We start from the raw sequence: 26,914 nt of genomic DNA, 5'->3' as shown, positions 1-26,914 counted from the left end.
CCATTTCCTCCGTGGGATTGTGGGGTGCGATCGGTTACTTTCACACGACTGTAAATCCAATGACAGACTGACCTGTGCGTCTGAGTTCTCCTTTGATTGTAGCTTGAAAGATCGACTTTCCTTTATTAAAGGGAGAGTTCATCCTAAATAAATGTCAATTCGGTTACACTTTATTTTAAGGTGTCATTGTTTCAGAGTTATATTGATACAGAGTTATATTTATAAGTTATACTTGGTACTTAAATATATTATTAAGTACCAAGTAATATTAATTAACTACATGTACTTACTATAGGGTTAGGATAGGATTAGGGTTTGATTTGAGGGTTAGTTGCATGTAATTATGCATATTTTTTCAGTAACTAGTAACCACATGTAACATGGGAAACAAGGACACTGTAAAATAATGTGTTACCATCATTTACTCACCGTCATGTCGTATATATCAAACTCAGATATTTAAAAAATGTGTCAGTGTTGTTTTCTCTTTTCCATACAGTAAATGAGGTCCAATGTTATACTCAAGTTTTCATTATTCATTTTTACACTATCAACCAAATGATTTTAATATTTCTGTGTCTTTTACAGTGCAGTGAAGATGTTTGCACGAGATAGAGGATTCAATGTTCTTCAGGGATGAATGGACTGTGATTCCTGGTTATCCAGTGTTGTATTCCCCCTAATCTGATTCAAATCATCTTTTACATGTATGTGATACTTTGGTTTAGATGCTAAAATATAATGCACTGATCATAGTTACATTTATGCATTAAAAATGCATTGTTGATCATAGTTACTGATCAACAATGCATTTTTTATGCATTGTTTCTTTTGTTGATGAGTAATTAAGCTCTCACAGTAGTTGTGTGAATAAACACTAATGCTGCTTTGATCCTCAAATTTTAGTTTGATCCTCAAATCCTCAAAGTTTGTGTTTTGTCATAAGATACTCCATTTAATGAGATTCTTTTATAAACCTGAATTTATAGATTGTTTTTTCTAAACACTTCTGACCAAATGTGACTTGTTAATTTAAGAATGTGAATGACATTTTTTAAGATGTACATATTAAAACTCTAACCAAAGTATATTTGTGGTTTTTACGTGTGAATGTGAAAGAAACACATGCATGAAATATATTTGTTGCTTTATATAAGTTTATTTTTGATGCTTACATATTTTCTCTTATATATATCATACAATATCTCAGTAAGTTTAAGGTAGCTAAATAACATTTTTAAGCCATATATGTTTCCTTGAACAATCAATATAGGCAGAACAATATAATTACAAAGCATTCACTTGGAAAGTCATTAAAACATATATGGTCTCGATCAAACGTGGACCCCATATAATATCAAGAGCATTTATGTCAGTACGTATTAACTGAGATATTTCAACAGTCAACTAGTCTATGAACAGAACAAGACCAGCCCCAGACATATATTCATATAGCAGCATCTGTGGTCATGTGGCATATCTTAACATAAGGGTGAATCTCACAAAACCTGGAAAGAATATATATATATATAATGTTGGGTTATTTTAACCAATGCTTGGGTCAAGTGTGGACATTTAATTAAACAATTTAAACCAACGGCTGACCTAAACATGGGTTGAAACAACCCAGCATTTTTTTTTTGTTGATTTTTTAGTATATATATGCCAACTACCCCTAGTTTTTAATTTTAATGAAATGTAACTTGGATATGTTTTCATGAGATTCATCCTTGAACTGAAAAACAAAAAATAACAGAATCTGTAAAATGGAATTGTGAACCATTCTTGAGTCTGACAAGTTCTTGGCATTGTCCCTATATAATGCATTGAAAAAGAGATATTTAATCATCATAAGCTTATTTCTAATTAAACACCTTCAGAACCAACGACACTGAAGACACTAAAATGCACACAAATTATATTTTACAATTCACACTTGGCAAAGTATTTGATAGATTATATGTAGTTATTCTTCCTTCAGTTCAGGTTTCTTCAAAGCAGCCGTATAAACAATCACAGAGGGTGATTTAGTGTTTCACAGATACAAAACAGCAATTTTAAAATGCGATTTTCTCAAAAGCAATCAGCAATCCTTGGCACAGAGAAGTCGCTCTTTAATGCGGTATAAAGAACAGGTAGTTCACATCACACCTCATTTGATTTGTTCTCAATAGTCATAATATTAAAAGCCTTAAGGCAAAAAAAAAAAAAAAATGCACGAATAGGCGTCTGGCTGATGAATGCGTGCTATCAGGGAATTGATAATGTTGTGTATATGCATATGTAACATATTTTGCCATAATGCACCTGACTTCGCATTGATGTGATTGGCAAGTAAATCAACCCAAACATTGTTAAATACTGTACATAAAACCAATATGCACATTCTCTTCCCTGACCATAATAAAACATTACAATACTGCACTTTTAGAGTATGTTGCATTATTGGGTCTACTATTGTTTCTAAACCATTGGATTGTATCCAGCACTTTTAAAGCTCAAATCCTTAGATATCCAATTTCGATGTTTTATTGAAAGGCAGAGAGCTGCATTTCTTGTCTGGCAGGTCTTGCATTGGAAAATGCATGCACTAATAATTCAGGGATTATGTTTTATTTGGCATTTCATCACTTTAAAACCCTTTCCACCGCTAGCAGAATCCGAAGTTATAATATTTAATTTGTTCTAAAGTTGCTTGCATTCAATACATCGCTCATCTCCCGTGCATCAAACAGTACGTGCCATTAGAGTGGTGTCGAGGTTTAGATTGGCTAGCAATGAAGGCAGATATGAACATTCAAATGATCAAAGTCTCTGTCGTGAGAGATAACAGTCATAATCAATAACCCAAGGCAACCCAATATCGACTCCGCTAAGCTTTCCAAGAAGAACTCGACAATTTTTCTGACGTCTGTTTGATCTTTTCCATTCTATCATTTTTCCTGCGTCCTGTTCGGCTCTTTAGTTCTGCTGTCATTACGGCTTAATCAAGACGGAAATAACAGTCCCCGGCCTTGACCGGGTCTCTAATGAGGGGGCCGCCTCTCGAAAGTGTCCATTTGAGAGACAACTGTCGGCTGTGGCTCCAGATAACACATGAACCCCTGCTGCCCCATTATCTCAGATCAGTGTATGAAATCAACTTCGCCAACTTCCTTCAAATCACAAACCCACTGGCTTACGGATCCTTGAGTGAGACCTTTGCTTAACGATTCCTCCTGTCCGGAAATGGTTTGGTGTTACATGCCACCTTTTATGAATAAAATGACATATTCCCTGCTGGAAAATCATGAGATTTTATAGTTGGTCCAGGCTAGTTTAGATAGAATTTGACCTGGGGCCAGTTGCATAGACATAGCCATTACGTCTTACTTTTCAGTATCAAATCAGATCAATCTATGTTTTTATGTAACGGACTTAAAGTTTTGAACAGTCTTAAAGGAAAACATTTGATGACTAACTTGTAAGACTAGTCTTTATGCAACCGGCCCCTGGTAGACCAAGCTGGTTAGAGTTAGAGTCGACCAGCAATTTTCCATGTTGAAAATAAAACAAAGATTATAGGTGTATATGCTTTACAAGAAAATACTATTTCAGTCTTACATGTTTAATTTAATGCCGTTTCTTGATAATCTTGAGCAGCAAATCATCATATTAGAGTGATTTCTGAAGGATCATGTGACACTGAAGACTGATGCTGAAAATTCAGCTTTGATCACAGGAATAAATTGTGACGTTTACTAGGAATTTCCAACTTGACCACTTTAATTTGTAGTTTTTATGTGACATGAACATTTCCACCAATGATCAAATGCTTGTGAAGTATTAAAACTAAACTAACTCATGACAAAACTATTGGTTACTGCTTAAGAAAGTGACCTTGATGTACTAAAAAACACAATTTCTCTATGTTTACTTGCAGAAGTCAATGCTGTGAGGATGTTTTTACTAAGAGAAGGTTGAAGAGCCCTCAGTCTCAGATTCTTATCCCTAAACATGCTAAAACATCCATAGGTAAGTGTTAACAATAGCAACGTACAGAAGAAGCGCTCCCTGGCAGAACACACAGCTTGTATGAAACAAATGTACAGTCTTGAGTTCTTGTTGTAACTATTTCGTTCCTGTATTGCAGCGGCTTCCAGCCATTATCTGCCGGCTTTAACAGAAGTTAAATTACAAGGCAAGGCCATGAATAGGATCTATTAATGGACAAAAGCACATGAAGCTTTAAGCGATATGGTTTTAACAGTCTTAAGGTTGTCAATTGTCAACACGGGCCCGTTTACGTAACGCTAAGCCCTCGCTTTCAAAGAAATACAGATTCTTCTGTGAAACGTACATCACGTTAGGATTTTTTGGGGAAAACAGCGCTCAATACTCTGGCTTTTGCCTCTCACCACTGCGTGCTTTAGAAAATAATGCCTTATACCATAATCAAAATGTTTCAAGGCTGCTTATTATGAAACGAAACATGATGCCTCGACTGGGTTCTATTCAAAACCACAATCTCGCTCGGCTTCCAAGCCTCCAGTTGTTGGCTGATTTTAGGATCGCTCAAGCACAACGGATGTCTTCTTGGAGAGCCGACAGAATCCAAAGCCAACCGTGGGGTTTATCCGTTTACATAATCTGGAAAAATAATCTGATGTCAATAAAACCCTCCCTCTCGTTAATGTGAAACTATTTCGTTTACATGGATTTTCCGATGCCAAAACCTAATAACGTGTCAAAGGAAACAAGCGAACAGGACGAAATCTTGCTTAAAAGTCTCTGAACAGACGATGAAAAAGCATGCCTCTTTTTCAGGAAAACAACACCCTCACTGCGCACGTTCACGACGCCTGCACTTGTTGGTTATATGTGCGCTTTTGAAAGTTCACAGTAGACATCTATGCAGTCACACATGTGGGTGTCTACGCCGTGGTCGCGTCTGTCACGTCAGACTAACAGACGGGCAGCAATAACAGCACAACAAGCTCTCCTAACCGCTGCCTTTCTTCCTAAAATATACACTGACTCCAGGAACTCCGACGGCAGGTTACCACACTCGACACTTCTCCTCGGGGTTCATGGGAGTTCCTCGTTCGCAATGAAACGCTTCGGAAAAAGCCTCGAAGTTCTGAAGGGAACCGAGAACCCTGTTAAAACACAAAACGACATGGCACTCAATCCTTTATAAAACACCTACATTTTCCCTATAAAATGTGTTTTAATCACACTTAAAAATGCCTTTTTTATACAGTTTAGTGTTTACAGGGACAGTGCACATTAATAAACATTTACGTCAATGTGCCAGTTTAGCCAACTGGAGTCCCTGGGCAGGTGTAATGTCAGATAAAATACATTAAAACAAATCAACAATACTTATACATACAGTAGAACACATTTCATAAGAATACATAAAGTGCATTAAAACAAGGACATCAAAAAATAAACGTTGCATTAAACAACAACATCGCTGCAGGATCTTTTCTTCAATTCAATTCATGTTTTTTGTATAGCGCTTTTCACAATACATATTGTTTCAAAGCAGCGTGTGATTTCTTATCTTAAATTTTGCTTAGTGTCTTTGAATCAGCTGGTGTTTTGAGGATTTTTAGTGGATGTATGAAGTCAGTTTGCTCAGGTTTTACCACGTTATATTATTTACATATCTATTAAAAATATAGCAAACTGGGGTAAGGAAATATAAAGTTGATTTATATATATATATATATATATATTATACACACACACATACATACACACACACACACACACTACTGTTCAAAAGTTTGGGGTCAGTAAGTTTTTTATAAAACGTTATTTCAACAAGGACGCATTAAATTTCTAAGAAGAATTGGACATTTATAGTGTTGCAAAAGATTTCGATTTCAAAGAAATGCTGTTGTTACGAATTTTCTAATAATCAAAGAATCCTGAAAAAAATGTGTCATTGTCTCCACAAAAATAAACTGTTTTCAACATTAATAATAATGAGAAATGTTTCTTGAGCATCAAATCATCATATTAGAGTGATTTCTGAAGGATCATGTGACACTGAAGACTGGAGTAATGATGCTGAAAATTCAGCTTTGATCACAGGAATAAATTATATTTTACAATACATGTTCAAATAGAAATAGTTAATTTAAATTGTAATAATATTTCTCAATATTACTTTTTTAAATAAAGCATGAGAAACTTCTTTCAAAAACATCTTACCGACTCCAAACTTTTGAAAGGTAGTGTATGTTTGTTAAAAACTTAGATTTTTAAGATCCATTAAAATTTTTAGTGGGTAGAATTTGTTAGTTTCAAGAATTCTTGCTTATTCTTTTTGCTTGCGTTTAACTCTTTCGCAGCCATTGATGGAAATTTCATCAATATTAAACCGCATATAAATTAAAACCGCCTAATGTTACCGAATGAAATGTCGACCCAGGACGAGCTACAGGACTGTGAAGCTATTGATGGACTCGATCTACTCCATCTGTGTTTTGATCATCGTTCTGAATCTGATCCCGACGAAGTCTTAAAAAAAAACACGATTTTCTCAGCTTTTTGCTCAAAATGTTGCTTTTTTTATGAAACTTACCCACATTCAAGTGTTGATCAAAAAAGCATGAAGCTAGAATAAAACAGGTTTTTTCTTTAAAAGTCGAGGGTCTTTCTTTCTTTTGATATATTGCATGTTCAGATATTCATACAACAAAATATTCTTTGAAACTTTTGTGAAAATGATCAAAAATGCTGGTGGGTTGCTGGCAACTTCAAAAAAAATAAAAAAAACTGGCGGGGAAAGAGTTAATAGCATGTGCTATCTATAACCTAATTGAATGACATTTTTAAGTGTGACTTGGATACGTTTTTTCATTTTTAATAGAAAGATCTTGCCTGTATTCCAGAGGGCTGTGTGGGTCTGTTTTGATGGACTGAATGGCGTACTCAGGGCGACAGGCGCCACACCAGACCTAAAGAACACACACACATGTTTTTACATTCAATACAATAAACCCAGTCATATTAAAGTCGGCTGGACAGATGAACACTTGGATTTTAAACCCAGTCATATTAAAGTCGGCTGGACAGATGAACACATGGATTTTAAACATTATTTTTGACCTAAAATGCACTTTATGCTTGAATGACATTTGTAGGATTCTGCAAAACAGATCAGTTGTGTATTTTAACACATATTTTGACATGTGGCTGTCCAAATAATGACTGTTCAAATCCCAGTCCTTTAAAGCAGTACTCATCCCAGTGGATGACATGATTCATGATGCCTTAAAGGAATAGTTCACCTAAAAAGTAGAGTAAATGATGGGATAGTTTTCATTTTTGGGTCAACTATACCTTTAAAGGGATGGTTCGGAGTAATTTCAACCTAGGGTCCTTTGCACCATGACCTCGAGCCAAACCCCCCCCAGAAGCTTTTTTCCCCTTGGTCGAACATTATTAAAGTTAGAGCTTATTTAGAGATATCAGCCGAATGGCTTAGTGCAGGCACTAATGGATCCAAGGCTGTATCTCGTAAATTACCGCACTAATAACGCCCAGAAGGGACCGAGGTCATGGTGCAAAGGACCCTAAGTTGAAATTACTCCGAACCATCCCTTTAAGCATATATTAGACAGCCGGTAGTCGTTTATTTTCCAGAGGTTAAGCAACACCTGTATCTTATAAGTAATGCCAGTTTAATTTGATGCAGTCTATGTGAAACTGACCTCGCATGCACATCAAGGTGAACACATGCAGGAGTTTTAAAGTGTATGTAATTCATGGTCACACACCTGGGCAAAGTTCAGAAAGAAGAGCTGTTTATGATCCATATCCAGTCCGGGAAGATGGGGCTCCTCGCCCTCCCTCTCCAACCACTTTATATACGCCTAATATCACACACACAAAACTAATTCACATAAACAGATTTTTACAAGGAAATGTGAAAAGTGCTTGCCATGATGCTATAGGGTGTTTACTAGGGGTGTAGGGGTATTGAACCGAAACGGTACGCGCGTCACGGTTCGGTGCATGAATATACACGGAGAATACACGGTATAAAAATGAATTAATGTAATGCAGAACTACTGTTAGATACGCTGGTTGTTTAGGGACACCTAATCTGTAGCTCCGCTTTAGCTCTGAAGCAGGCTGCGTTGTAAAGATTGCAATGCTGGAATATGTTGTGTGTGTGTGTGTGAGTGTGTGTGTGTGTGTGTGTGTGTGTGTGTGTGTGCGTTTGGTTTATATTACATTGTGGGAACCAAATGTCCCCACAAGGATAGTAAAACCTGAGATCACCTCCATCGTGGGGACCAGCCAGCGGTCCCCATGAGGGGGATGGGTTAATAAACATACTAAAGTATATTTTTTTGAAAATGTAAAAATGCAGAAAGTGTTCTGTGATGGGTAGGTTTAGGGGTAGGGTTAGTGTAAGGGGATAGAATATACAATTTGTACAGTATAAAAACCATTAAGTCTATGGAGAATCCCCGCAAAGATAGTGAACCAGACATGTGTGTGTGTGTGTGTGTGTGTGTGTGTGTGTGTGTGTGTGTGTGTGTGTGAGTGAGTGAGTGAGTGAGTGAGTGAGTGAGTGAGTGAGTGAGTGAGTGAGTGAGTGAGAGAGAGAGAGAAAGAGAGAGAGAGGCGTGATCGTACAGTGGAAACATAAAAACATACTCCGTCATTTAGTTTATGTTTATACAGGACATCATTCAAACTGCTGTTAATTAACATTTTAAGGAAAACAAATATATTAATCTGAAATGTAGCAAATTCATTTTCAATTCATTCAGTTACAATTACCAAACATATCTCAAGGTCTTTTTATTAATTTAATTAATGAACTAATTATATAAAACTATTGTCAGTGCACTACAAATAAACTGTTTCTATGCCTTTACTTTATTAATAAAACTTATTTAAAAAATACAAGGCTTAAGTAATTTATTTTCCTTTGGTGGTCCAGCCTGAGACATGCACAAGCCTTCTGCATTTTTGTTTTGCTTTTCCCTCCATTGGTACCGAACCGTGATGTCTGAACCGAGGTATGACCCGAACCGTGACTTCTGTGTACTGTTCCACCCCTAGTGTTCACATTTATTCATTTAGCAGACGCTTTTATCCAAAGCCACCTACAAATTAGCAACACAACTATGTGGTTGCTAAGGTGTTGAGTAGTTTTTATCAGGTTACTAATTGGTTGTTTAAAGGGAATTAATCATACAAACCTTATATGCTTGGCGAACCCCACCGTTATCAGCAATATTCTCTCCTAATGTTGTGATGCCACTGACCTGCAACAACATGAATGTAACATCGTTTAGTGTTATTAAATTATCACATGTGGTATTATAGTAATTATTAATATTTTGAATTAGCTTTTACTTTTACACTTTCATTGTTCATTTTAATTTTAGGTTCTTTTGTCATTTTTATTACTTTTTTATATTTAAATTTAGCTTTTAATTTTAGTACTTCAACTTATTTTATATAAATAGTAATTTGGCAACATTACAATTTTTTTTATTTATTTTTTTAAGTTTAAGTATTTCATCCAGTATTTATATTTTCTTTTATTTCAGCTTCATTTCGATTAATAAAAAACTATTTTAATAGCTTAATTTTAAGTTTTAGCTTACAATAACAACACTGTGTAACATATATAAATCACATCGAAAGTTTGACTCTAGTATCAAGTTTGGAATGTTTGAGTTTATATTAAAATCTTTTAATTACAGACTTTGATATGACAGAAGTATTGGGATAGAAGTTTACAGTTCAGATATGAACACTAGAAAATCACAGTAAATCACCTTTTATAAGTAGCTTGATTGAATCATTTACATCATTACACCAGTAGGTGGCAACAAGTGACTGTTAAAATGTTTTATTTGTCACTGAATCATTCATTACAGAGATTCGTTAAAAAATGCTGATTCATCCAGTAATGAAACAAGTGAAGTCTTAATGAGTGAGTCATTGAATTTTTTAATCAAACTGTTTTATTTATTATAATAAATAAAAAGGACATATTCTTAAATAGACGGCAGCAATTAACATTTTGTCAGAATCCCTATTAAATTATGCTATTTTGTTTAGTTGTCCGATCAGAATCGTGGGAGAATCATGATTTTCTTTTTTTAAACCAAAAACTTAACTTCAACTCAATTTATCTAGAATTGTGCTGAATTTGCCGGTATCTTCTGAAAGTCAATAACAATGTTTAAAAGAAGCAAAATGTCCATAACAAGTTTTCAGAGAATGCACTGAATACAGTGCATCTTATTTACTGTAATAAAAAAAATCTTGCAAATAATTAAATGCCTCTCTTAAAATGAAACACAAATAAATATTGTAAAAAATTGCCAATGGGGTGTTAACTTGAGTACACTAAATCTTCACTAAACATTTTCAATGTTTGTAAAAAGTTCAACTCAATCTATTTCTGTCTAGAAATCCATTCATTTTTAGTGGCTAGATATTTATTTGAGTTTTAAGTTATTTTCGCTTGCCCAACCGGCAGATTTTTTTCTATTTTCAAGTGTGTTGACATTTGTATGTCAGCAAAAGTTTTAATTTGCTCTGCATTTAATTTCATTGCTTTTTTTTTAGGGCAGTGGAAATGCTTGGATGGGACCCAAAGCAAGCACATTCTACAAGTGCTGTAAGTATAAACCTAATATCAGTTTTAATTGTTTGTTTTCATATTATTTCCATTGTACTGAACCGAGGTTCAACTTACATTTTGTCCTCCTGCAAGTTTCCAGCTGAACTGGCCGTACTGTTCAACCATGCATTTAGATTGATCCTCAAACTGCTCGGCAGAGTAGTTGCTCCACCAGTTGTTCATGTTCCCGTCCTTGTCGAAATTCCGGCCTATGAAAATAAATATTTCATTTTGTGGAACAAAGTCATATTTTTAAACAGACAAGCATTGTGGCATGCTGGTTTGGTCCAATGGAGAATGTATCCGTGATATTTAAAACCCGTCATTTAGCACAGAGTTTGATAATCAGCAAATCCACAAAGTTTATTCATCCACAGCTAACTGATAATTAGTACAATCCATCAGATGAAACCCATATTACCGTGATCATCAAATCCATGAGTGATTTCATGTCCTATAACCATCCCGATTCCACCGAAGTTTAGAGCTTGCAGCTGTTTCTCACTGAAGAACGGAGGCTGGAGGATGCCAGCAGGAAACACTGAAGGAAAGAAAGATGAATGCATAGAAAGAGATAGAATTCAGCATAATGCATGGATAATTGACCAGGAAATGCATTTTTGAGATACTAATTGAGTCAAACAGCTCATTTTAATACTAGTAGAGTGTTAACTTTGGAAACTTTTATGTCCCAGAGGTTGATTTGTTTTTTATTAAATCTAACAGATTTCAGCTTTTTTCTAAAACCATTTTTTTGAAGGTCAAATTAGCAAATTACCAACACTAGTTTTACTATTGTCCCAGACTCTGACTTTCAAAATATTAAATTTAATGCTTAAAATATAAATATACACATTTCATGTTCTAAACTTTAGAACATGAAATGTGTATATATATTTAAGCATTAAATTTAATAAAGTATGATAATTTAGCATATTTATATTATTTATTATATTTACAATTTGATGTTCGAGAACAGTTTGAGTAAATTCTAAAAGTCAGTAAAAATATTTTAAATGTCTTAAAAGAAGACTTATTTTTCAGAGAATGCATGGAATATAGTGTTTTAAAGTAAAAACATCTTCTGAAGTATGATCATTTATTATAATATATTTAAATTATTACTTAAATTTAAAGTTGATCATTTTATATTAACATATTTATATTTTTGCATATACACATTTCAATATTTATTGTGCATAAATTATTTAGATGATGCCACGGTGCTTATTTGTGACATCAATCAACAATTTTCCCAAATAATGTTTTTTTCAAAATGTTAGCATTCATAATTTACCCAACCGTCAGTGAAATGCGAGTCATGTAATGTTTGAAGGAGTCCATTATTCCACAAATGTTTAAAATGTCATTTCCATCACAGCATGCATGGGGATTTGAGATTTGGTGGATGACATTTGTTAGTTCAGAAGAAATGTCAATGGACATCGTGTTAGTGGACAAATTAAATAAATGAGAGTGTGGAAAGTGCTTTTTAAGAGACTCTAGAAGTGCTCATTTGAAAGAATGTGACGGTAATATACCATCACCACCAGTGATATTGGAAGGACAGAAAGATCTCTACTGTGTACCGTCCTCCAGCTATAGAATATAGGGCTCAAAATGCCATCGTGCCGCAGTTACAGCTGCCGCTCTTGTCTCTAAAATGGCAATTCAGCTCGAAGTGTTTCCCAGATTGTCCAGGAACATTAAAATGTGCAATCTAAGAGTAATTATGTGGAAATTTCTCCCGCTGAAAATCTGCATAATCACTTGGCTTTTTGTAATCTGTGTATTAACCAGCGCTTGGCGTCCGCAGCCCATCTCTGGAAGCACAAGCTTTGTGGGCACTGGAGCCTGAAACTAGCTTTGTTTAATCTACAAGAAAAAAGCACTACAGGCATTAGAGCCATTATGACAATGGGCTGAGAAAGCGTTTGTATTGAGAGCCCTCAAAAGCTTAGGAGAAATCTGACCAGAACAAATACTTCACAAAAGACCCGCGTTTGGACTGCTGATTTTTTTTTGCTTGCGGTTGTGGAAAGGTCAGGGGTGCGTTTCCCGAACAATGATGTAACTCGCTGCTTAACTACCATATACGATGCATTATTGACAAAATCAACTAGCTAGTCACGACTGTTTCCCCAAACCGTATCGCCGCAAATTTGTCGTTCAACCACGTTTGTTAATGATGTCACGCAGGTGCTGGAGTAATAACGTCTTTTAATGAATCCTTTTGCGATAGAATTAATGCTAGATTTTTTAATGATCTCTTTTTTCTCAGTTATTTTGCTTTATTTCCAAATTCAATCATAGGCTTGTTCTTATAGAGCACGTACGCACATGCGCACTCTTCAAACACATACTTTAAAGGGGTGGTATAATGCCCTTTTCACAAGATGTAAAATAAGTCTCTGATGTCCCCAGAGTGTGTGTGTGAAGTTTTAGCTCAAAATACCCCACAGATATTTTTATATAGCATGTTAAAATTGTCACATTTTGAGGGTGAGCAAAAACACACCGTTTTTGTGTCGGTTCCTTTAAATGCAAATGAGCTGCTGCTCCCGGTACAGGGGGTGGAGCTTCAAGAGCTTGTGTCCTTTTACCTCACACACAAAACATTTAGCCTTTTATATTCAAACCGGAGTCAGAATGATGGAGAGACTCAAGAAGAAGTGACAACATGTAGACAACATTTCTGAATGATTAGTTGGTGAATTTATGTAGCTTATGTGTAATCTTCTAGTCATTGATTAGCATATTCTGTCTTGATAATCTATAAATCACGTTCCCGGGGGCGGGGTTTATGTAAATTCTAGGGTTGGTGATGTCACTAACCCGGGAGGAAGCTCGTGTAGTCTCTACCAGCCGTTTGTTGTAGTCCTTAAAAAACGATTTCTGTAAAAGCAAATATCTCCCTTTGCTTTGAACTTTGAGTGTTGTAACTTTGCAGATGTTGTTTATGCTCAAACAGCAACATTACACACTAACTAAAGTTAGAAAAGTCAAATCATTTTCAACCACCCCTTTAAATCTCTTGACAAACTAAAAGAAGTAGACCTAAATGACATTTGTATGTATTAGAAATAAAAGATATAGATTGTCCTGAATGTCAGCTTGCTTATTTTGCTCAAGATAAGTATTTATTGAGTCCACATCATGCAAACAGGAAACTCTGCTTCTAGCCACAGGTCGAGAGCCTCAACTTTGCGATGCTGTTTGCAAAAGTTCATTGGAACTATGGTTTGGGAAACACCGAATCGTTGAACTATACGCTGATAACGACAGAACATAGTTGGCTAACAATGCTTTCGGGAAACACACCCCTGTTTAGGCCACCGTGAATCTGGACTAGACTGGTTTGTGCTGGTCTAGCTGGTGGACTTTTTGCTTTAAATAGACTGGACGGATTGTAAAGTGCATTCAGCCATTTTGTTGTTTCATTTTGTTTGTTGGTAACATTACAATATGGTCTCATTTGTTAACATTAGTTAATGCATTAGCTAACATGAATTAACAATGCTTATGTTTGGATATGTTTCTAACTATATGGATATATTTCTAACTATATGAACTTACCAATCTGGTTTCTGTTGTGTGAGTAGAATGCATTGACCACAGCTGCACCGATAATCCACCTAACACATTCATAGAGACAAAGAGAAAAAGCAATGACTCAGTGACGGGTCAAGAAAGGAAAATGTCTTTTCAAGCATATATTTATGTGTCTCGTACATGTCAGGATCCACGGCCTCCCTCAGCTTTTTATGACCTTTCTGGGCTGATGCTGCCAGGTTTTCCAGAATGTTCTCAAAGTAGTTCTCCTCACTGAAATTAAGCTGTGAACAGAAACATAATAACACGTATCATAGCTGTATCATTCTTGTATTTATGTAATCAGATACAAGTTGCTTTGAATGGTAATTTATTTTGAGCTCAAGGGTCTCTGAGTTTCCATACATGTGTGTATTCCTCGTCTAGCTTCTTATTTTCCTCCTCAAGGATGTGGTCGGGATAACCGATCTGTTCCGATATCGCCATGGCCTGCAAATCAGGAGGTTGGAAAGCGAAAATAGCTCAGAGCTAATATAATAATATTAATAATAAACCTTATTTGCAGCACATTTCATTCAATAAATGCAGCTCAAAATTACAAAAATAATAAAATAAAAATAAAAATAATTATAGTAAACACCAAAAGCAAATAAAAATATCATAATTAATATAAAGTAAGATTAAAGATCAAACCCACTTAATAATGATAATAACAAAAGATAAAATCTATATACATAAAATGCATAATAAAAATGGAAATTATAAACCAAGTAATGCTGATATACCACTGTTGTGAAATTGTGCTTAAAAATAGTTGGAATATTATGCAATTAATTTGATTAAAATGTTTAATTTATTAACAAAGCTAATTGTGTATAGGATAAGGTGGGGTTTTCCAGACTGGGATTTGTGAGGGAACGGCAAAGGTTTGTGAGTTGATGAAAAGCTAATAATTATAAAAATATAAAATATAAATAAAAAATAAATAAAAAGTATCAAATTAAAAAACTAAAAAAATATTTGCGTGCATGTCATGTGACCATTAACCGACATTAGAGAACCATAAACATGCCAATGTGTCAATATTTTAGTTTAAAGGGGTTCAGCTGAAGTTTGGGAATCCCTGGGATTAAGGAATGAACTCCAGAAATAAAAACATTTTATTTTGTTGTGGCCATTAAAACCATCTTACCTTCTCTCTTGCCTTCTCCTTGGATTTTTCATCCATCCAGCTCAATTCTTCCAATGTGTCCACATAAGCTTCCTGAATCTTTTTGATCAGTTCACCCACCTAAACAACAGCGGAGAGACACATTTCAACTAAACATGAAATCCTTTTTCAAATAGCAGAAATAGCTATTATAGTTGGCATATCATTCAATTAATCTAATTAAAATGTATCATTTAAATACATTAAATAAAATTTATAATAAAAATATTATTATTATAAAAAAATTAAAAAATCATCTTAAAACTGATTAAAAACACTAATTGTTAAAAACATTTTTTAGAAGGCCTATGTCATGTCAGCCAAAAAGGAAAAGTCGTTTTCCATCATTTTGATGAAAGATGATGAAGTAATTCAGATTAATTTTGACTTCATGCTGACTTTAAAATGAAGAAAACTATTTAGAATAGACTGTCCTAGAAACACTATATAAAGCCACATACATCTTTATATTCAATGCAGAGTTACATAAAATCATCCTAGATTAAAAATAAACTTAATAAACTGAGATGACTAACAGTCAAATCACTGAACCCATCGTTGGAACAGTCTAAACAATCCATTTGTGTGATTATTCCGATTGTGTAAAGCATTGAAAGAGGATGTTCCTGTTATGTCTAGCTGTGTGTTTTTAGGGCAGAGTTGGTGTTTTAGTGTTACCATGCGTTTGCTGTTTCCAGAGAAGGTTTCCCGGACGTACAGGGCTCCGACGGCGTTCTCCATGTTGCCCTGGACGTAGCGGACACAGTCTCTCCACCTCGCCTCCTCTACTGTAGTGCCATGCAAAGCCTGAGTGAACACACACACACACACACACACACACACACACACACAATGCAATGAAGAAAAATGGGACCAAAATAAGGTTGAGAACACCGTGTTAAATAAGTAAGGGATAATGTACATCCAGCCTGTTGTTATCACAGAATAAACCCTGACAGGGTGATCAGGGCAGTCTTGCATTAGCCTGAAGGGGTTTATTCTGAGATAACAACCGGCTGGATGTACATTATCCTGCTTATTACACGACTACTTGGCACATAAGTAAATGAAGACATATTGTCGAATGATTAGACCTTTAAACACAAAGCTTCCGCGGAGAGAGCAGATGCAGCGTGGCAAGTTAAAACAAGACGGACATTTAAGGGATGCGGTACAGTCATACCACTTATTACACAGCATTTCGCCACATAAATAATCATGGAAATATTGATATTGATTTAAAATCGTACCTGTTTGTTATCTTATAACTCAACAGAGTACAAAACAATCGTCGCAAAATGGCAGCAGCTTCGTTTGAATGAAACAAAAAAGAGCGAGTCCACGATACTGGATGACATAATTAAATAACTACACAAAATATTGATTTGAATGAGTTTTACCATTTTATCTCACCAAACGCAAAACTTCCACAAAGAAAAAAACGTTCTTTGAAAGCGTACAGTATAGCGCTAACGTCAGTTACCCGTATGAGCCTGTGTTAACAGGTTTTACCGGTTGTTATTGGGGAATAACATACCACTGGATGGCGCGATTGACCAATCAGAATCAAGTATTCAAGAGAGCTGTTTAATAAAAATAAACAGAACCCATTGGACTGAAACAGTAGCGGCTCACCAAAAGTGAGTTTTAAAGCAGGCGAAGTTAAATGCCACGAGAGCTCTCCTCTGTGTGTGTTTGCTCCGAGTGCGACTGACCTTTCTGTAGTGCGCTCTCACGTCTTTGAAGCGACGGCTCATACTGTTGACCCTCTCCATGATGAGCATCCATGCCAGATAGTTCTGCAGAGTCCTGCCGAGATCACAAATGTGCAGATCATTTAATATCATACAGCACAGAACTATGCAACGTACATTTTGATATTCATTTCTTAAATTCAGCGAATGTGTTTGTTGCGGATTATTAAAGCAGTGTTGTTATCGCTAACCAAAAACTAAAAACATTTTCATTAAATGAAATAAGTTTAAGAATTAAAATTACTAAAGCTAAACCTGAAATAAAAACTAAATAGAAATATTTTTAAATGATGAATTAAACTAAATTTAAAAAATGAAAACTAATTTAAAATTTGAAGAAATACTATAATGAATGTAATGTAAATCGCTTTGGATAAAAGCATCATAAATGTAAATGTATATTAATAGTGTAGAGAAGATCTCCTTAATAATTAAGGTGTTTCTCCTAGATATCAATACGATTAAATGGAGCACAAATTTGAAGAGATCTTAACGATGTCTTAATCTGTGTTCAGAAGTGTGTCAAAGTCAGAGATCTCAACATGAACTCAAATTCTATGCTATCCGCATTCATTTACTCGCATTGTGTGTCAATTATTGTCTCGTTTTATTTCTCCTTTTAGCAAGTTCAGGACAAGCACAGGTGACAAAGTTGATACTTCCGTGAGACATTTAAGTCGTCTCATCTCGGAAACCACTGAACATCTGAGCAATATGTATTTCTTCTGGATGACCATAATTGACATGACAATGAAGAATTAACTAACATGTGTCAAACAGCGTCACCTAAGAACATCACCTGTGACTGTGCTTGGAAAGAACGGTGTGGAGCTTCTCCAGGTACGGTGAGCAGTACACAACCATGGGCTCTTCGGGTCGCACCGTAACTGACACGCTGGACATGATTCCCTGGATGTAGCGTGTCCAATTAAAGCCCTGACATTTCATAAAGAGAAACGAGAAGCATATGTGCTCTAATGAGAAAACAACGATCATTTGGAGAAGTAGGATGTGTTCCTGGATCAACAGGGGTTTGTGGGAAAGTGCAAAAACAATAAACAATAATAATAAAAAACTGTAACTATAATATATAAAATTGACCAAATTTGACATTATTACATTTATATTCTGTCTTCTAAAGACTGGTGGGAGATCATGACATTAAAGTGTTAATTCACCCAAAAATTGAAATTCTTTCATTAGTCGTTCCAAACCCGTTCATGAGAGCACCACAAAGCAGAGGGACAGAAATCAATGATCAATGTTTAAATCTGAATAAAAGCCTACATTTATTATGTTCATCATATAACCTGATCGAGTCTCAATTAATTTGGATTAGTTTTACGATATCTTTGTGAACATTTTGAAGCGCCAAAGTGTTGTAGCTGTCGATGGAGGGACAGAAAGCTCTCAGATTTCATAAAAAATATCTTCATTTGTTTTCTGAGGATGAACTGAAGTCTTGCGGGTTTGGAACGACATGAGGACGAGTAATTAATGACAGAATTTTTATTTTTGGGTGAACTATCCCTTTCATCACAATTATTTTGTTGTATTAACAACCATAATTTCTCTTCAGGTTTAGACTGTTTAAAAGTTTGGGGTCAGAAATATATATATTTTTTTTATTCAGCATCAAATGAATCAAAAGCGACAGTAAAGACATTTATAATGTTAAATGCACCAAATGATTAGAGCATCAAATCATCATATTAGAATGATTTCTGAAGGATCATGTGACACTGAAGACTGGAGTAATGATGCTGAATATTCAGTTTTGATCACAGGAATAAATTACATTTTAAAATACATTCTCATAGAAATATTTAAAAATTGTAATATTATTTCACAATATTACTGTTTTTACTGTATTTTTGATCAAATAAATGCAGCCTCTGTGAGCAGAAGAGAAAAATCTTACAGAAAGCTCAAACTTTTGAACAGTAGTGTATATTATAACAGCTTTTTCTGGTGCAGTTTTCATTGACTACACTAAAGACTAAAGGGGGACCAAGTGTAAAAGTAAAAGAATCCCCTTCCATTAAAAACCCATGCTTTTCTGCACTTACATTGAGGTTGAAAGCTTGCTGCACTTCTCTCAGTGTCATCTTGTTGTAAAGCACGGTGATGTCATTGCGCTCTTCTGCAGGTGAGGTAGCCTGTTGAAGTTAGATGCAAACGCATGACATTTACAGCACCAGAACGCATTTCAGACACTCAGGCCAGCTTCGAGCGCGTTATTTTTTTGGTTGTTTGGTTGTTTTACCATCTCCAGTTAAACTCACGTTAGCAATGTCTGTCTCCAGCTCCAACACTTGAGTCATGTCCTCCCACACGCGCTCTTCATCTTGGGTCAAGTTCCTGTCTTCTCGTGCGATCCTCGCCATGGAAACCATGAACTCCAGGTAGGACTTGCGCACCTGCCCACAAACACGAGCGAGGTTCTGCTGATTCATGTAATTACAACAAAAGCATTGAGGGAGAGAATGGCTCTCACAAAAAAATGTACCTTCTTATAATTCCCATCGCTGAGGTAATAATCTCTTGAAGGCATTCCTAGTGCTGGCTGGTCAACCTGTGCAATCAGAAAGACGTAGTTAAATGATAAAATCACTTGTTATGACAAACAATCTTCTATATTCGTTAATATCTGCATCGCTTTTGGGTGCGGCGTGCATGAGATCAATAGTGCTCTGTTCATAATTAAACCAACATAAAATCACACTCGGTTTCATTAACTCATGCTCCAAATGCCATTTTAATCAGGGTGCATTATGTGAAATAAATTGCAATTAGCCACGGTGTGTTTTCAAAGGTGATGTGCCACTAAAACAACCAATCTATCAAACCGACAAGTACTGATGTGATTACCAGGGCATCATAAAGCAATACCATGCTACTTTGATATACACCATGATGCTGAATGATTACCATATTTAGATTCTACTCTTTAAATGTATGTCCAAAATCATACACGTCCAAAAGACTGATAAACATGGTATTTCTATTGTACATACAGTACATTCAAAATGGCATTACCATATACACAGGGCCTAAAACTAACTTTTTACCACACCTGCCAATGGCCGGTGACAAATTAATACAATATAACTAAGATGCAAACAGTGCTTTTCAGGTTTTTCAGCAGTTTTCAGGTACAGAAATGTAATTAAGTAAGCAAATGTAAAATAACACCGCATAGACTTCATTATTATAAATTAAACATCCTTATTAAAGTTACAAAAGTTATTCAGTATAGAGCAGTGAGTGATTTTTTCTTCATCCTTTGTTGTTTGATTAACATTAGAAACACAGAAATATTAGGCTGCTGTCCCTTTAAGAGTGAATGCACAGATCTAATATACTGATACTGTACAGTGTACACACTCGTTTACTTTCTTAATTGTTTACGTTTGACATAACCGACTGTGTTTACTAGGATACTCGCTATTTTTTTACATAATTTTGCGTGAATTTGTCCACTCAAGTGCAAGAAGACGTGAAAGAGAGCTCAGTTTAGTATTCGCACTTTGACTGAGACGCGGCTTTCTGGACGCACGCTTTAGATGTGTGGCATAGAAAACATGGTAGCAGTACTATGAGTTTTTTGCTAGTCATACATAAATGTAAATTATACAGGATGTTCAACAACTTACATGGATAATGTAGCGGCTGGAGTCGCGATCATCTGGCCACACAAACATCTCCAGCACGGCCTTCTTATTGTACCGAGCGTTCAGAACAGCCAGTGTGTCCTCTAGGCTCCACGCTTGCTCTGTAAGATCAAAGTTTTGTGGCTTTTAGTCCATGTCTGTTCACTTTGAGGCAATCTATATGCTTTACAACTAAATAAGCATTGCACAGATATGCGTTTATTATGTTTAGGTCTTACTCTATTATCAGCAATTTTCAAACTATGAGAATGGTGCTGTGTTCGTGACATTTCAGAAATACGGAAAAATACTGGGAAATATCTGTGTAGTTCGATTCGTGAACAAATGAGTCGATTCTTATGAATAATTAAAAGAGTTGTTGCCAGTTTGAATCAGCCTGAAGAATCCTTCACTGAATGAATCTGTCAGTATGGCAACCGAATCAAGAAAGAACTCACTTACTGAACTGCAAGATCCATGTCAATGCATCATTACTTCAATAAAGAAGGGCTGGTTGATGCATACACAGCTTTTACAGCATACACTGCTTTTTAATAGTTTAGGAAACCCGTTCTTTTCCATGCTGTGTTGTTTTATATTCATTTTAAAGCACCTTTAGTCTTTTGATAATGCAAATGAACTGCCAGTTTAATACTTTGACAAGGAAAATAAATGCTAAGATCAAATGCACTTTTGTCACATATTTCACTAAAAAGAACAATCCTCTCAATCTGTCCTGCCTCAACTTTCTTTTTCATTAGGATATAAATCAAAACAGGAAAGAAAATTGCATTTTAAGGGATCTTGCATCATGAAATCATATAAATACACTTTTCTTGCATGTGATTCATCAGTGCAGGTTTTCCAATGAAAACAAATATATTTTTCTCTGAAATGACTTTACTTTTCAGCCAGCTTTCTCATTTGTGGCTCCATTCTCCATTTCACAATCCAGTCAATTCCCAATGGACACAATCAGGTCCTACTTTTTTTTTTGCATCACATTATGGAAGTAAAAATAAGTTGCAAACACTGTTTCAAAGACTTTAATAACCACAAATGATGCCAAATGACTGCTTTGCACATCATGACTGGTCAATTTCTCTTTTATTCAAAATTCTGGGAAGAAACTATTTTAAAAATTACCTATAATAAAACCCAGCTTACTAAATTGCCCTTTGTTTGCACAATCAGACGGATACTAGTAGATGCAGTAAAACATAATTACAGGCTGGTTTTCCAAAGGCCAGTTCTGGTTAAACGTCTCCAGTGGCATTAATTACCTGTCCATTGCTTTAAAGACACATAATAAATCTGTCAGTAAAGGCCAGAGTGTGTGCTTGGGTAGATGTATGCATATGAAGATTCAATTCCAGCGATTTTCTTCTATTACATTTAATCATTCTGCCCTCTCTCAAGGTCTATAATGAGGCACAGTGCCAATAATCACGGCGGGTCACTGTCTCGTCCTCTCACCCTCCTCGACGGGGCTCTATCTCCCTCTACACATGACAGATGAGCAGGACGGCCACTGCTCTGTGAAACCACTGGACTTTCCCATCAGTCCAGCGCCTTATCTACACCCAGCGACAGCACGGCTGGAGCGCTTGCATTTATCCCATTTAGATAAGCTCAAGATGCTGCCATTCTCTGCGCGAGTGAATTAGAGACGGCCTGCGCTATCTCCAGTACCTGATGTGCCGTTCCAGACCTCAGAGGCCACGGGCCAGTCGCCAATGCTGTCAATGAGCCCGAGAAGAGGCTGCGAGTCGCGCTGCTCTATCAGAACTGCAGGGGGAAGCAGAGAGACGAGGCCAAGTTGGTTCAAATCTTTTTAATAGTCAACTATAATAACCCTGAAACTAACCAGCTTTGAGATTCATCATAACATTACAGTGTTTAATTCAAAGCCATTTGAACTCATCCTATAAAGCATTGCTAAAAATGTAGCAGATTCAAAAATGGCATTGCAATATAGAACACAGTATAAAATACAATGTGTTCATTAAGTTTAATCACAAGCACATACAAATGAGAATGTCATGAAGCTCCATCATCTGCAATGATTTATGGAATTGCACACTATACGTGTAAAATAATTAGTTTTCGAAGTTGTAAATAAAACGATTTTACATGAAAAGACTATTTCAGTCTTTGTAGCGCAAAATAACACGTTTAATTCAATGTTACGTTTTTCTGTAATTATATATGAATTATATATTTCTATTTTTTACAAGTAGTGGTAAATCCTAACAGAAACAATATAATAGAGTATACGTCGTCGATCACAGTGTTGTGTACTCACTCTCGTTCATGCATGAGCTGTAGAGCGTTTTGGCTTTCTTGAAGGCCTCTCTGTCGTCCTTACTTTCCATCTCCAGAACTCCTGTGAGATAATGAATCAGCACCAACAAGACGAAACTGTTTAAAAGAAACAACACTCATGGTGTTTGTGTGAAGCTGACGTAACCCACCCTTGAGCACGATCTCCAGCTCGTCTCTCAGGATATTGAACACACTGTGGAGTGAGCTGGTTTCGGGAATGACGTGCCGCTCGATCCAGCCTCCACATGCGTACTGATAGAAGTTCTGGCACGGCTCCACGCTGGGGTCCATGTTCTGGAGCAGTCGGGCCGCTGTGGCATTGACATGAATCAAGAAATGATTTCAGATCTAGAATATAAGTTTGGACATGGTATATAAAAGGAAAGCTTCCAGACATTACCGGCAGTGACGCACTGTGGGGTTGTACAGACATTGCTGTCAGCTTTTGATGGATATTTCAGCCCTATTGTGATGTGGTGAGATAAACAACACAATTGAGGTTAATGTCTGGCTGAGATCATGTGACTTAATCCACTCAAAAGTCCAGCTCTATAGTCAGAGAGCTTATTGCTTCAGCTTAACACTGCAGGCTAGCATGTACTATAATGCAATTTATTGAAATAAAGCTTCAGTTGTTCACTCACTTACCAAAGGTTAGCCATGAGAAGAAAAAAAACCCTGACACTGTGGTTGGTTTCAATTGTTAATAGTAGTGCATATGTGTAGTACATGTATACTATATGTGCAAACATATTGTACAGTATATGGAGTGATTATACAGAATTTATGGCAGGGCAAAACTCAAAGTAAAATAAAAAACAGCAGATTTAAATGAACGGTGTGGATAAAAATCAGATATTTATGATCAACTTAACAGCATACTTTACCTTTTGAAGATTCATTTATGTTAAAACGCTCTGAAATATAAAAAGAAAATGCAAGATCTTAAAGAATATAATTGGATGTGAGAACCATTTGATAGATGTTTTTGGCTAATTCTACATTTTATATTTATGTGAAAATGTATGATATCATTATATGATAACTCTATACACTTAAGTTGCGTATATAAGTATATATATATATATATATGAAACATACAGTACCTTTTGATATACATTATATATATATATATATATATATATATATATTTATTATGTAATATATATTATGTATATATATATATTAAATAAAATAATAGTATATAAATAAATGTACTAAAACAATCATACAATTTGTATATAATTCATTTATAATTAAAAACAATTTTTTTTTTCATTCTGGTTTTCAAGAAAGTTCTTATAAAGAAAGGTTTCACCGAGCTGCTCCACGTGGGCAATAAATAAATGAACGCTGGATATTTCTAACAAAAGATCGTGAGCATGTCTGTTGTCTTGTTTGAGTGTTTTGAACATGAGTGTGACGCGTCCCCACCTCTCAGAGCTGAAGTGTAGAGCACTATGAGTCCAGCCAGAGCACAGCTCATCAGAAGAACAATAACTGACAGTCCGATCTCCACCACAGTCCAGCGATGCTTCCTCGGTTTAGTGCTTTTCTCCATGATGTCCATTTGGCTCTCTGATTTTCCCATTCTTGGAGCTGTGGAATAGAGTAGTGTTTGTGGAGAGGGCCGAGGTGCCACAGGTGGAGCATCAGAGGACCCTGCCTTACACTTTTACCTCCAGAAGAAACAGTAATGCGGCTGCTACTGAATAAGAGACTCGTTCAGAGATTTCACTGAGAATTAGGACGACACGTGATAGACACATGACTAGAAATACACAGTTTGACCCACGAATTCCAATCCAGTCTTTGACTTTTTAATATATATAAATAATTTTATGACGCTTACGCTAGGCTATATATATTATATAGTATGCATTTACTTTGATAATATGATATGATTCCTAAATATGATGACACACGGGTGATTTAATGCATGATTTGCATCGATTGATTGGATTGTGTAAGGAGGGAGGTAGTACGGTGGCCGAGAAGTGCAAAACAAACCACAATTCCGAAAACAAAATAACACAGTTATAAACGCAATGGAAAGACTAAAAACAATTTTTATCGTACATTAGGCTACACCAGAATGGTGCAAATCTAAATATGAATGCGCGTTTGCTATAACAATACCAGGGTTTTCTCTAGTCTGCGCGCGCTAAGTGACACAAGCTGAAAGAGTAGGAGCTTGTTTTTATTTTTTCTTTCTTTCTTTCTTTTGAATAACCTGCAATGGTGAATCGTTAACAATAGGACCAGGAATGCATATTAAGAAAGTAAATAGACTTTTAAGACATGAGGCAAGCAAAGCATGAGGCAGTTAATGTAGCTGATAAAAGTTCATGTAGTTGATCTATTGATGGTTATATTATTGTAATAATGATGCACTCAGAACAACAGCAGCAGCTTTGTTGTGTTTAATTTTTAATGATGGCTAGATTCTATATGAACCATTCTCGGGGTGTCTTCAACCACATCATGAAACGTATGTAAGCTGTGGTTTTAGAAAAGAGTTTTTGCTTCATGACAGCCTCAGCACTTTTTCTGTCTTGGAAGCTGGAAAGTGCTGATAAATTTCCTGCAAAATGTTTAATTTCCGGACTCATTTGATGTCTTAAGGCAAAACTGTAATCATAGAAAACAGTCTCACAGAAATTAGTTGCTTTTCTATTGCATTTTTTAGTCACATTTGTTTAAAAGCTCTCAGCAATGCACAAGGCAAAAATGATCTGTGTGCTTTTTGATTGTAATAATCCATTTTGATAAAAACACACGAATACATGTCTCCTGACAGTGTGTATGTGTACGCACTATATCATTGAAGAGACTATTTGCATTAAACTACGATATGGGAAAAATCATTAGAATCACATTTGTATTTTGAATATGGTAACACTTTACAATAAGGTTCATTAGTTAACTACCTTGAACAAACAATGAACAGCTGGATTTTTATCCATTTATATAACAAAGATTAATAAATACTATAACAAATGTATTCCTCATTGTTAGTTCATGTTAGTTAATACATTAACTAATTAATGTAAAGTGTTACCATATATTTATATAGTATTACACAACATCTGCCCACATCAATAAAATGCCCACATATAAGTTTAGCTTTTCTGCAGGTTATCTGTCAATTGCAATTAGACATCATAAAAACTGTACTAATAGTAGTGATAAGTTTTAAAAGAAGTACAGCATGTCACATTCATTTCATTTTAACTGTCATGCGTCCAATTTGTATTTATCATGGGAAGCACTTGTAAGCACAGCTCATCTGCATGTGTGCAATGCATTAAGAAAATTAGCTGTGAGAGTAAATGATGGCTGTAGAGTCCCCTGCAGAAATGCCTTTAATCAAACAATATAATCAAGAAAAACCAGAGAGCAGCACGGAAAATAATCTACATTACTCTAAACAATAACTCAATAATTGATGTGCAAAATCAGTGAATCGTTAATTAAAGTCCTTTTACAAACAGCTGTTGGCATCCATCATCTCAGCACATAACTCCACCTGTAAACTACAGAAAAACTGTTCCCTTCAGTTCCAACACAAAAACACCCTCATGCTGTAGAATGTGAAGCGTCCGTACCTCTCTGATGATGGGGTCCTTGTTTGCCCTGTTAGGACGCCTTTCAATTTCACAAACACCCCTTCTGAGTTTGCACCCAGAGCTGGTGTGTGGTGAAATGAAGCAGCGTCCGACAGCTGGGTGTCGGGGAAGCTGTCTGTTCTGATGTTCCTCTGACT

The 26,914-nt window shown here is 35.8% G+C and overlaps 2 protein-coding genes across 3 annotated transcripts in view; one reads left to right on the top strand and one right to left on the bottom strand.

Annotated features, from left to right (window-relative positions):
- prxl2b (peroxiredoxin like 2B) overlaps positions 1-3,957 on the top strand; it is a 15,377-nt gene extending 11,420 nt beyond the window's left edge. The window contains exon 7 of one of the 2 annotated variants that reach the window (XM_079856745.1): positions 3,923-3,957. In XM_079856745.1, the coding sequence (XP_079712871.1) occupies positions 3,923-3,937 (15 nt within the window). In that variant the 3' untranslated portion in view covers positions 3,938-3,957. Of the gene's footprint in view, positions 1-588; positions 1,519-3,922 lie in introns of those variants that run through there. The other variant, XM_079856744.1, reaches the window with a different exon arrangement.
- On the bottom strand, positions 3,871-26,914 carry mmel1 (membrane metallo-endopeptidase-like 1). The gene is made up of 24 exons (XM_079856737.1): positions 26,757-26,914; positions 24,583-24,747; positions 24,036-24,065; positions 23,549-23,611; positions 23,298-23,459; positions 23,129-23,209; positions 22,516-22,611; positions 20,827-20,945; positions 19,680-19,745; positions 19,456-19,590; positions 19,240-19,329; positions 17,970-18,106; positions 17,132-17,225; positions 16,095-16,223; positions 15,399-15,497; positions 14,612-14,695; positions 14,387-14,490; positions 14,231-14,289; positions 11,076-11,195; positions 10,730-10,863; positions 9,216-9,281; positions 7,776-7,871; positions 6,877-6,953; positions 3,871-5,138 (listed from the first exon to the last, which is right to left on the bottom strand). Exons 2-24 carry the CDS (start codon positions 24,737-24,739, stop codon positions 5,039-5,041), a joined length of 2,298 nt encoding a protein of 765 aa, XP_079712863.1. The 5' UTR covers positions 24,740-24,747; positions 26,757-26,914; the 3' UTR covers positions 3,871-5,038.

This window comes from Squalius cephalus (assembly GCF_949319135.1).
Source record: "Squalius cephalus genome assembly, chromosome: 22".
In the NCBI taxonomy this organism is placed as follows: domain Eukaryota; kingdom Metazoa; phylum Chordata; class Actinopteri; order Cypriniformes; family Leuciscidae; genus Squalius; species Squalius cephalus.
This window is presented reverse-complemented; position numbering and strand designations above follow the sequence as displayed.